Source organism: Halichoerus grypus, chromosome 3 (genome assembly GCF_964656455.1).
Source record: "Halichoerus grypus chromosome 3, mHalGry1.hap1.1, whole genome shotgun sequence".
NCBI lineage: Eukaryota > Metazoa > Chordata > Mammalia > Carnivora > Phocidae > Halichoerus > Halichoerus grypus.
Window position 1 is genome coordinate 60,483,668 of NC_135714.1, and position 13,299 is coordinate 60,496,966.

The 13,299-nt window shown below is 42.5% G+C and overlaps 1 protein-coding gene and 1 pseudogene across 2 annotated transcripts in view; both read right to left on the reverse strand.

The window, feature by feature from the left end:
• Nucleotides 1-13,299, reverse strand: part of SCARB2 (scavenger receptor class B member 2) — a 110,643-nt gene that overhangs the window by 53,285 nt on the left and 44,059 nt on the right. For both annotated transcript variants that reach the window (XM_078068789.1, XM_036102031.2), the window contains one exon: nt 4,382-4,539. In XM_078068789.1, the coding sequence (XP_077924915.1) occupies nt 4,382-4,539 (158 nt within the window). The remainder of the gene's footprint in view (nt 1-4,381; nt 4,540-13,299) is intronic.
• On the reverse strand, nt 6,485-10,849 carry LOC144381354 (transcription factor BTF3-like; annotated as a pseudogene).

Genomic DNA, 13,299 nt, shown 5'->3' on the forward strand with positions numbered 1-13,299 from the left:
ATCTAGCACTGGGGCAGGAGTTACTGGAATGTTCTGTCTTGTCTAAACAATAGCATAATTAAATCACGAGTGGTAGAAATCAGATCCACTAGATGACTACAAAAGGCTCACTAGAAGGGCCACAAGTGTTGCTAAAAAGCCATGTTTTTCTGCAAATTCCAGCTCACAACGCACTCAACCCTGCCAGGAAGGCTCTGCAGTTTGCACTGTGCATGCAAGCGTCTGTTCCTAAACAAAGGCATTCATTTTCAAGACCCTATTCCTCTTTCTTGAACCTATCCTTGACTCCTGGGCTTCCCCGATTAAGTCCTATGGTTCCAGCTGAGCTACCTGTGTTCTGCAGATTTCCACAATTTCTCCTCTTGTGTCCCTATGGATTTAAACCACAGCTGAGGATATTTCATTCACTTGTTTCACAAATATTCACTGGCCACTGGATATTCCAGTATGAAAGACTTGGTTTCTGCCCCTCCTTGAGGTTTCAGTACATCGGGAAGAAAGACAGATATGTAACCAATTGTTAAAATGCATTTAGTCAGTTTGTAACAGACACACATACCAGGGAGAGCTCATCCAAAGTCAGGGAAAGTTTCAGGAAGAGGCACCATTTGAGCTAAGAGAGGTAGTGGTGAGTTCATTCTTTTATTTTTTTATTTTTTAAGATTTTATTTATTTATTTGACAGAGAGAGAGAGAGCACAAGCAGGGGGAGCGGCAGGCAGATGGAGAGGGAGAAGCAGGCTCCCCACTGAGCAGGGAGCCCGATGTGGGACTCGATCCCAGGACCCTGGGATCATGACCTGAACTGAAGGCAGACCTCAACCCACGGAGCCACCCAGGCGTCCCGGTGAGTTCATTCTTGACTGAGGGAACAGCTTGAAATGGCAGAGCACTGTCGGGGACCAACAAACAACTGGAATACAGTTAGAACCGCGCTGTCCAACATGGTAGCCACCAGCCCCACATGGCTGTATTACACACTCGAACCTTGGCTAGTCCAAAATTAGATGTGTTATGGATTTGAAAGACTTAGTATTAAAAAAAAAAAAATTAAAAAGGATGTAAAGCATTTCATTAATAATTCTGGATATTGATTACATGTTGAAAGGACACTGGGATAGTACTGGGGTAAATAAAATACTAAAATTAATTTCACCTTTTTAAAATGTGACTCCTAGAACATTTTCAACTAACATATGTGGCTTAGAGTAAATTTCTATTGGATAGCTCTGATCAGAGTATAAAAGCCGAGGTTGAGAGTGCCAAAAAATTAAATTTAAATTAAAATAAAACAAAGAAGCTAGACATAGAAAAGGAGCCAGATTGCTCAGGCCTGGAACATCACACAGGAAGAGTCTCTAGGGCCCTGAGCAGGGAATGGAAGGAAATGGCAGATTTCCCTTTGGGAAATCATCTTTGGCAGTGGAATGGAAGAGAAACCAGGGCAGGGAGAAAAACCAGAGGAAGGAAATATGAAGCAATCAGTGAGTGACCGAACTGCCTTCCAAACGCCTGGATCTGCTCTCAGGATCCTTCATCTATGCCATTGGCCATTGGCCCCCATGGCAGTCTGGTCAAGTCTATGGACCCTTTCTCAGATAAATGTTTTTACATACAGAGACTAAAATACTCAGGATAAAGGAAGCCAATTACCGAAATACAGGTATCATTTAAAAAAATCTGTGATATGGTAATATACACGCTTCTTTACTGACACTTTAAATAAGATGTAGCTGCAAGTCTAACAGTTACTGTAATATTGAAACATTTCTGAAACATTTCTGGAAATGAACGGTATCTTGAGTAACATCTATCATGAGACACAACAATATCTGTGTTTCCATTGGTGATGAAGCCACGGGTACTGCTTACATCACTGTGGTTTGTTGCCTACATTTATACTCAAAGGACATTCTAAATTTTAGTGAGTGGTTACTGAAGATAAATTATAATTTTTTTCCCCACCTAAGTCACAGACCACTTTGAATTCTATCCATGGGCCTTAGGGATCCGTGGACCCAGGGTTAAGAACCCCTAGCAAGATGTTCTGGGGCTTTTGTCAGGAGTAAGTCTTGGTCCCTCTAAAACGGGAACATGGAGGGAGTTTGGTTAACAGTCAGACACTGCTTTACTCCTAGGATTTATTTATCCCCGTGACCACACCTACAATAGCACACTAAGCCGGCGGACACAATGGCCTGGAAGACATTTTAATGGAATATTGGTTTTTTTCTGGGTTATGATTACAACACATCTCTTTTTCTCAAATGAGGATAATGACCATAGGAACAGGTCCAGGAGACTCCGAGGGCAAATTGTTTTCCTTAGTTCTCAGGTGAGTTCATTCTTACGTGGAGGCAGTCTCCCCCCACCCAAAAAATTTTAGTGAAAAAACAAAAACAGCAAAAAAACAAATACTGTATGGTTCTGTTCACACAAGGTATCTAAGACAGTCCAATTCATAGAAACAAAGTAGAATGGTGGTTACTAGGAGCTAGGGGGCAAGGGGAGGGGAGTTATTTAATGGTTACAGAGTGTCCGTTTTGTAAGATGAAAGAGTTCTAGCGATTTGTTGCACAACAATGTAAAAACATACTTAACAGTACTGAACTGTACACTTAAAAATGGTTATGCATTTTATATTGCTTTCTTTTAATCTCAATAGAAAATGGTTAAAATTGCAAAACGAAAAAGCAGATAAACAGGACATTCAGATCCTAATTTTAGGTCAACTTCTAAATACCCCTGAGCGGTTCAGCCACAAACACAGATCTGCTCTACCCTGCACATAGTTCCTGCAGGCATTAAACCCATACAAAACTTTGCTTTTAAAAATAAAGACCCAAGTCTTTATTTAAAATTCCTTTATATGACAACAAAGTTCATCTTTACAAATCTGGATATTGGTTTATATAGACTAAAACAATCCGCTAAGATGAATAATAATATCACACACTTAATTAGCACTAAGTATGTGCTAGGCATTCATCTAAGCACTTTTTAAATACTGACTCATTGGCTCATTTAATCCCGATCACAATCCTGGGTTGGGTGTCCTATTTTTATCTCCAGGTAAGGAAACAGAGACACAGAAAACTAGTAAGTGGTTGAGGTGAGATTCAAAACAGGTAATTCAACTCCAGAGCTAGACTGTGAACACCTGAGGCAGGGATCAAGATTTTTTTTTAAAGATTTAATTTATATATTTATTTAAGAGAGAGAGAGAACGTGTGCACGCACACATATATGGCAGGAAGAGGCAGAGGGGGAGGGAAAGACTCTCAAGCCAATTCCCCGCTGAGCGCAGAGCTTGACCAGGGGCTCAATCTCAGGACCCTGAGCTCATGACCTGAGCTGAAACCAAGAGTCGGTCACTTAACTGACTGAGCTTCCCAGGTGCCCCATGGGACCAAGATTTTTATCTCTGAATTCTTGCCAGGGAATAGCGCTGATTTATAATATGAATTAGTCAGCAACCATTTATTGAGCAATAGATTATGACAGAATTGTGAGGCATTTTTACCATTTAGCAGTTCTATACAAAAAAAGATCTTGCTGTCTGCTTCTTCTACTGTTGTTTTTTAGTTTATTTTTTTTAGTAATCTCTACACCCAACCTGGGGCTTGAACTCATAACCCTAAGATCAAGAGCTGCACGCTCCTCCGACTGAGCGAGCCAGGTGCCCTCCTCTAGTTTTTCTTAAACTAGGTAAGGAGAAATTTTGTTGGAAAGATTACTGGGGGTGGGTGGGTGGGAGAGGCGGGTACTGTAACAACAGGGAAAATGCTCTGACCATAAGATTCCTGAGCACCTCCCTCTACTAATCTTCTAAAAAATGACTGAAGTGATTCTCCTACCTCCCCTGTGTTTGGAATTGGTCATCCCTGCCAAAGGCTCTAACCTACCCTGCCACTTGCTTATCTCTCATAGCCAGGAGGGGTGGGGAAAGGAGTGAATAAGAAACAGAAAGGCCTGTCTAAGGACAAACAACAAATTGTAGGACCTGGTCGAAAACAGTATGTGGGGGACGGAAATAGAGGAAGGCCCTATAAGTCATTTAAGAGAATCAAGGGGTAACCTTAAAAGGGTTGGGGTTAGGGAACAGCTCTTCATGGCTCAATAATCACTTACAGCCAACTCAGGAGGAAGCAGCTGCACTTCTAAATATAACAGCCTGAGACTGGCCCTAGTCCACAAAGCCTTCTCTGTCGAGGTGTCACAGGCGTGAGCCAACCATCAGCCACATTTCAGACAGATGTCACCCAAACCTGTGCCCCCACCCAGCGCACAGAGGATGCTCGTGGGAAGAGACGCGGACTCAGCCCACAGTGGGGTCACTCCGTATTTTTGGCCGGTATGGCAGGGAGGTGGTCAGGACTCACCTGTAGGTATATGGCCCCACTTCTTCTAACCGAGGGGTCTCCCCTCTGAGGATCTCCTCTGGATTGGTGACATTGAAGAAATAGAACTGGGCATACACAGGCAGAGGGGGCTTCTTCCAGGAGTCGAAGGTCTCGGAACCGTTCCTTAACACAATATTCTAGGGGAGAAAACCAAAAGGAGATTGTGTGAGGCAGCTGGCTTTGAACACAGAGGCAGAGAGAGGGACACTCCCTGCTCTGACCTCCTGGCTCACATACTGTTTCCATAGGCATTCAACTGTGGTCCCTAGGGGGGAGGGCCAAGCCTTAGGTCAATATGAAGCCCACAGCCCTATTAAGCCATAAAAGGTCTTCAGTAACTACTTGTAGTAAAGGAAAGATGGTAGCCATAGCTCATGGGTAGAAATGGTGTCACCAAAACCAAGGTCATAGATTGAATACCCAAAAGGCTCTACTGACTTTGCTATGAAGATGGTACAGCCGCTGTGGAGGCCATTCTGAGAAGCACTGAACACTCTCAGCTGGCCCCCATGGTAGAACAACAAGGCGATAGGCCCAAGAAGGCTGGATTTGGTCCTTCCATGTGAAGTAGAACCACACCCATCCTTACCACATCCTGCAGCAGGGGCTTCACAGGAATTTTCTCATTCAGTCCCTAACAAACCCGTAACATAGAGATGCCTATCCCTGTTTTAAAGATGAGGAAGCTGAGCCTCACTGATGTTAAGTGCTTGAGGTCCTTTATCTATAATCCTTCCTTCATTTCCCACCTTTACTATGTGTTATGGGCCCCCTCCCAAACTCATATGTTGAAATCCTAATGCCGAGTACCTCAGAATGTGACTGCATTTGGAGGCAGAGTCTTTAAAGAGAAATTTAAGGTTCAATGGTGTCATTCAGGTGGGCTATAATCCAATATGATCCATGTCCTTATAAGACAGAGAGCTTAGGACTAAATACACACAAAGGAAAGACCATGTGGAGACACAGGAAGAAGACAACACTGACAAGCCAAGGAGAGAGGCCTCAGAAGAAATGAACCTTGATGATACCCTCATCTCAAGACTTGTAGTATCCAAAACTGTGAGAAAATGAACTTTCCTTGTTCAAGTCTGTGGTATCTGTTATGGCAGCCCTAACAAACTAATACACCTTGGTCCCCCCATGGGAGGAGTATTCTTCTCCACCCTATTGACTTCAGGCTTGGCCAAATGACTTGATTTGACCAATGAAATGTGGGTGGGATGGCAATGCCCCAATTTTGAGCTCAGGCTTTAGAAAGCATGGCTGGTTTCCACCAATCACCCTTTGCCAAGAGAAGAGCATGCTTCAGGTAGCTGTGGATCCTTCAGCCGAGGCCCTAAAATGGTGATGTGTGGACCAGACATGAAGCCTGGAGTCCAGCCCAGTTCAGCTGAGCCAGCCAAGCTCAAACTTCAGCCACCCTGCACACCACGAGTGTGAAATAAATGTCACTGTTGTAAGACACTGAGACTTGGAAATTGTCTGTTATGCAGCACTGCAGTGGAAGCCCGATTAATCTAGCGCTCAAGGTTAAGAGACAGAAACTTACTTCGTAGTAGTCCCAATCGTCCTCAACTTGTTAGTGGGGAAAAATCTGCATTTTTTAGGGTACTGAAGTACCCAAGAAAGATAAAGGGATAGACTGAGAATAAACAACCCAAAGTATGAACCGTCATTAACTCTTGAGTGTTCGGAATCTGGATCACTGTTATTTCCTCCTTTATGAATTTTGGTATTCTCCAACTTTTTTATAACCGATGAAGAAATGAACATTGAAAACATTTTTAAAAGAAAATCAAATGAGGAAAACAATTTTAAAAAGAAAATCAAGAGGAAAATGGGATTGACATTGTAAGGCCAGTGGTGAACAGTAAGACTAGATGGTAAAAGCAGCACCCTCTGAGGTCACCTCTCGCAGTGAGGCTCTGAGTGACAACAGAAAAAGGGACCGGCTTCAAAGCATGTCCGATACCACACGCTAAAATGTACTGTGATGCAGCAGACAACAGAATGTCACATGTTAGTAGTCCAGGCCTCTGATTTAATAGAAGGAATCTTGCAAGGGAACTTGATATGGCTCTATTATTGAATAGAAAATATCTCAAGAATCTCTGCAGGGAAAAGCAAAGTGGCTCTGAGATAAGTGAATGCAGAAAACCTAAGCTCTTCGAAGTCAAGCTAGTGATCCGGAGGGCTGAATGTAAATTTACATCCATGAGTTGGCCATGCCATAGAACTGGGGATTATTTGTGGTTTGGCATCCGCTCAAAATGTCTAATCATCAGATTTCTCTTCAAACAACACATCATTGAAATATTTCTGGCCTTTACTTTCAGTACTGATTTTCTGAGATGAGATCAGATTGACAAGACAGAAAAATTTAAAGACAAACCATGAAACTCCTTTCCCCCAACTTTGCAGATTCAGCTCAGACTCTCCTGGGTGAAGCCCTCCCCACCCGCCCTGCATGCATGGGTCTTCCTCTGCCCAGCACCTGAGCAGCTGAATCACTAATTTCAGGCGTTTTTTTTTTTTTCCTAGGCAAAGAACTTTATTAACCTTGTTTCAAACTTTATTCCCAGGCTTCTTCAGCTTAATTAGCTGCAAAGAATGAATTGTGTATAAGCAAAAACTGAAAAGAGCTGCAGTGTCCAAGGGGCTTGGGCTTAAAAATATTAGAGATCTAGATTTTATCAGAGCCATGAAAAAAATTTTAAAAAGCAGTCATAATATAAAATAGCAGCTCCCAGTAACTTCTTCAAGTTTTATCTTCTTCAGAAGTTGACTCAATTCAGTTTGTTTCATTCTTGGAAGCTTCATCAAAATTCTCCACAAGATCTGGAACTTCATCATCATCATCCTCTCTGGTAGCAAGTGGTGCTTTTCCATCCACAGATTGTTTGGGCAGAGCTTCCGCCAGTCTTCTTCTTCTTCTTCTTCTTTTTCTTTTTTTATGATGTTATGTTAATCACCATACATTACATCATTAGTTTTTGATGTAGTGTTCCATGATTCATTGTTTGTGCATAACACCCAGTGCTCCATGCAGAACGTGCCCTCTTTAATACCCATCACCAGGCTAACCCATCCCCCCACCCCCTCCCCTCTAGAACCCTCAGTTTGTTTCTCAGAGTCCACAGTCTCTCATGGTTCGTCTCCCCCTCCAATTTCCCCGCCTTCATTCTTCCCCTCTTCAGCCAGTCTTCTTAAACTAGTCAGACTGTCTGCACCAAGTTGGTTTAAGATACTGGGTAGCATTTCTGTCAGCCACTTTGTCTCAGCATGGCCTGTATTGATGAAAGTGTTCGCTGCTAGCGATACCTGAACTTTGGGGTTGTTAAAGTGGATCACTGGTCCTTGGTTTGTGAACACATTCACTTCTTCAATACCAGAGATATTGTTTACCCCTAACTTCTTTAAGGAGAACTGAAGTTTTTTATCATCTGCTGTAGCCGTTCTATGAACCACTTCTTTCCGCGAGCAGTTCCTTTCCCACCAATGCGCACTTGGGCTTGCAGTTTGGCGAGTTTCTCCTGGTTCATAATAGTTTCTTTCATCTTGTTGGAGCGGAAATGGGACCGCGCGGGGGAATAGGGTTGGCGCTCAGAGGTCTCGGGCGGACCAGCTGAGATTAGGTGCACACACGTGGGGATGCAAGATGGCAGCTAGAGGGGTAATTTCAGGTGTTTTTTTAAGAAGCTTGTGGTCTTTTATCTTATCTCCTATCTTAGTTATCTGAAGAGGAGCAGGAGAGAGAGTCAAGCTCAGAAAGTGAGAGAACAGCAGAACTGGAAAGGTCCTGAGGTTGACAAGATAGAACTCAGGGGCTCTGGAATGGTAAGGGGGTGTGTTGAGGGTCAGAGCTGGGGCTGGAATCCTGTGCGGCTCTTCTCTACCCTCCGACCCTACTTCTGCATATAACATTAAAAAAAAAAAATGGGTAGAAATATACTACACATTTTTTTTTCTTTTTAAAACTTTATTTCAACATAACTATGCTTGCAGAAATACACTCATATTGGTTAACAGAATGTAATTTAAGTTTAACTTATCCTGCACAACTTGGACCAAAAACTTGGTACCTAGTTTAAATTATACTACACATTTAGTGGTACAAGTTATATGGTAGAGTTTCTTCACCATAAAGTATGCACGTAGCTTCAAGAAACAGCTTAGTAACATGAATTTAACCTACCTAAAGCTAATATATTAACTATGAGAAATCTAACGTATAAATAATAATTTGTCTTCTAGAGGATTTTCAAGGTCCAAAGATATTTTTTAAGTTGTCTGACTTCATTAAAATGAGGACCTCTTTTTCTTGTCCATAAACTTCCAGAATAGGGCAAGGCAATGACGTCCTCTCCTCTATGAATTCCTTGAGTATCCCCCTTTCATTGGATGCATCATCCCTTCTTTTGAAACCCATAACACATTACATTGGAATTTCTTAGGGAAAACGTGGTCAGGACAGAAAACATCTTCTAAAGATCAAAGTTAACAGGAATCAACATGAAGCAGGCCATACCAGCAACCGAAAATGAGGACAGTGCATCTACTCAATATGGTAATATATGAGGTTAACTGTTGGCTTTTTCAAACAGAAGGTGCTGACCTACAAAGAAAGGGTCTTTTTTTTTTTCCTTTGATCTTCCCCACAGTGTCTAGAATGATGCAGTTCTTGGAGAAATATCTGTTCAATCAACAAAATATAGTACTAGAATACTTGGGCACGGGGCACCTGGGTGGCTCAGTCGTTAAGCATCTGCCTTCAGCTCAGGTCATGATCTCAGGGTCCTGGGATCGAGTCCTGCATCGGGCTCCCTGCTCAGTGGAGAGCCTGCTTCTCCATCTCCCTCTGCCCTTCCCCCTGCTTGTGCCTTCTCTCTCTCTGACAAATAAATACATAAAATCTTAAAAAAAAAAGAGAGAGAACACTTAGACACTAGCTTCTACCGACTTTGCTTGTAAGATGCTGGGCAAGAAGAACTTTTTTCTTTTCTTTTTCTTTTTTTTCCTTTTTGAGAGAGAGAGAGAGTGTGTCAGCGCAGAGCCCAACACAGGGCCCGATCCCACCAGCCTGAGATCACGACCTGAGCCAAAATCAAGAGTGGGCCACTTCACGGCCTGCGCCACCGTGGGGCCCTATGTAGTACCTGATAGGAGGCCTTTGGGGAGGCACCGGCGAAAGGCGTGGGGGTCACATGCAAAGTCACGGTGCCAGATCTCGCAAGAGCAGCTCCCAAGCCACAAATCCAAGGAAACTTTAAAGTGTACCCAGGGGAGATGGTTGCTCACTGGCCATTTTAGTCACTTTCAGATATGAGAAAGCAATAGCTTCATTAGAATCACATAAACATGGGAAATCTAGCACCTATCAGTTTGTGCATCTTATCAGTAAGCCAGCACCCTAAAGAGCTAAGTGCAGCCAGTTCCTTTTGTGGGTGGAAAAAAAAAATCTGTGTCCCTCCATGACCCCTCTTCCTAACAACTATTTGAAGCAGTTGCTATACCCTTGGTTTTCTTGCAAAGTATAGAACCACGAATGCAAATCATCAAAACACTGTGTATGTGCTAGGCACTGTCAGAGATACCCATTCCAGAAGCTTGCCCTCTATTTAGGGGAATCCTGACACACACATGCAGGTTAATCCACAATATAAGGTAGTATGTGATATATGGTCAATGAGTATGCCAGAAAATGGTCTCAATAGTGTTCAGAGAATGGGTTCTAAGAACTGAGATGGAGAAAGGCAGTCCTTAAAAGTGAGCCAGGGAGAATGAATAAAAGTTTAGCAAGCAGAGGGAGGTCATGAGGGTGGACATCTTATGGACAGCCAGGGTTGATTCAACTATCTTCCCTGTCTTGGCAGAGTGGGCCCTTCTCTGTGCCTTCCATGTCCACCTCTCTTGGAACCCTCCGCTTGATCAGAAAGATTGTGGATGTGGAGAATGAGACAATAAAACATACAGAGATGGGACAGTAGCAGGTGTGACTATGTGTGGATTTTATAAGGAGTAGGGAGATTCATTTAGTGAGATAGGTTAGGGTCATAGGAGCCTAGATTTTATCTGATAGGCAATGGGGAGCCATGGAAGGTTTTTGAGCTGCAGAGCATTATCAAGAGCCAGGCACTATATTGCCCTTTGCCTCAGTTAATTTCCTGGATGGCCTACAAAGTGAAAATCATTTTCCCTGTTTTACACTTCAAGAGACCAAAGCTCAAAGGTTAGGAGAATGCCTAAGGTTTGCAAGGTGGAGTCGGCCTCCCACCCCAGGCCTCACTCCAAACCTGAGCTCCCGGCATTGTTGAATTTTACCAGAGCCTCACGTTCCTGGAAAACAGTAAATGGTTCAGGAACCCCCCTTCTGTGTTCCAGGAAATGGCTTACTGCAAAGAAACACCTTCCCCATATAACTTAGATAAGGTTCCCCCCATTGTGTACCCCCCGTTTACCTGACCAGGCCAGACACAGACCCTCCACATTCCCATTTTTTTGCCTCCTAACTAATTAGTTGAACCACACATTCCCACTGATTGACGGGAACAAAATGCCTATTAATGTACAACATGGTGACTATAGTTAATAATACTTTATTGTATACTTGAAATTTGCTGAGAGAATAGACCTCAAGTGTGCTCCCACACACACACACTCACACACACACACACACACACAGGCAACTATGTGAGGTGGTGGATATGTTAATTAGTATGATTATAATAATCATTTCACAATGTATATGTTATTCAAAACATCAGGTTGTACACCTTAACTATATACAGTTTAAAAACATTTTCTAAATTTGAGCATAGTTGACACACAGTGTTACATCAGTTTCAGGTGCACAACGTAGTGATTCAGTCAGTTTATACATAATGCTGTGCTCACCACAGCGTAGCCGCCGTCTGCCGCCCACCAGTATTATTACAGTGCCACTGACTACAGTCCCTGTGCTGGGCCTTCCATCCCCGTGACTTACTCATTCCAGAACTGGGAGCCTGCACCCCCGCTCCCCTTCGCTTATTTTGTTTTCCAGTACCATACATAAAAGTGAACTCAAAATGGATGAAAGACCTTAAATGTGAGACCTAAAGTCATAAAAAGACAGAACAGGCAGTAATTTCTCTGACATCAGCCAAAGCAAACATTTTTCTCAATATGTCTCCTCAGGCAAGGGGAACGAAAGCAAAAATAAACTATTGAGACTACCCCAAAGTAAAAAGCTTCTGCACAGTGAAGGAAACCATCAGTAAAACAAAAAAGGCAACCTACCAAAGAGGAGAAGATATTTGCAAATGATGTATCTGATAGGGAGTTAATATCCAAAATATACAAAGAACTTACACAACTCAACACCAAATATGTATAATTTGTATTTGTCAATCATACCTCATCAGGGTGGAAAAAAATGCTTGTTAGCCCAACTTTGGTTAAGTTTCTCTCCTCCCCAGCCTTGTTTACTCTCCTTCCCTGCCTATAAAAGAGGCTCCAGCAGATCACACTGTCAGAGTCCTCCCTAATGCACATCCCCTGCTCCCTATTGCACTAGTCCTTTCAAATAGTCTCTCCTCACCTAGGCTGGATTTGTTTTTATTTGAAGCTCCTAACTTTGTGCCACGCTGCCTATTTTGAGTCGACACAGTCAGGCGAGAGGTGTTTTAGAAGGTTACATGGGCACAAGTGGGAAGGATGGCCTGGCTAGGATTATTATAAGGATGATATGAGGTTTCAGCAGAGTGCTAATCTCAGGCCACACTCAAAACGCTCAATGAATGGTAACTGTGATCCTGATTATTGCCACCTTCAGGGTGGGGAATCAAAGGTCTCGGTTTAAATTAAAAAAGGGATCATGTCTGTTGAAATGTTGACAGTCCAGCAAATGTTAAACGATAAAAGAGAAAAGAAACCACACAGAAAGTCTTTAGTCATGATCCTCTCTTGTAGCTCTATCTATAATTCAGTTTAGACTGAGACAACAAAGAATTAGCATAAAATCAGAAATAACCAAAATGTCAAGCAGAAAAGAATGATTTAGTGAATTATGATAATTCACAGGCTGGAGTAGAAAGCAACCATTAAAATGATAAAGACTACAGGGAAATAAGCAACATGCTCATGATCTATGTTAAATGGAAAAAGACAGTGTAAAATATGTATATATGTACAGAAGACTAGCAGATAAAATGCAAACATGAAAATATCAGGGGGGTAAAATCCAGATAATTTAAAAATTTCGATGTTTTAGCTGCTGTCACAATCTCTAAGCCTCTACGCTAACCATCTAATCACACACATCTCTATGGGACAGGATTAGGAGGGGTCTTCCATTCTCTCTCATATTTTTCTGCATTGTTTGGATTTTTTTTACAACAGAAATAAATTCCTTCTGGAAGCTGAAAAAATAATCATTCCCTTATTTTTTTTTTTAAGTGAAAATCTAAGACAGAAACTCAGATTCTACAAAGTGTCATTAATAGGGCCTGAGGGAAAGGAGGAGTGGATCCACAGAGAACCAACTTCATCAAGGCTTTTCCTCTGTCCTTGCACAACAAAGGCGAGACTGATGCCGCATCAGCTGTGGTCAGCTCTCCCACAAAAGCTCCAGGAGCTGCCATCGCCCACACTTGGCTTCACAGTATTTCTTTCCCTATTATTGCCGGGATGGCTGATTGAGCAGGCTGTATTCCTTGCTAACTCTTCCTGACACGCGTCACAGCGTGTGACGAATTTCAGAGTAAGAAAGGACTTGCAGTCTCATTTATTTATTAAAGTAAAGAAAACCACCTCAGAATTATAAACCTCGAAAGAACCAGCAAGTATGAATGGACAGATGGGTTAACGGCCCGAGTTTATCCCCTTTGGTTTGCATCCAGCTCTTAGGCAACCAA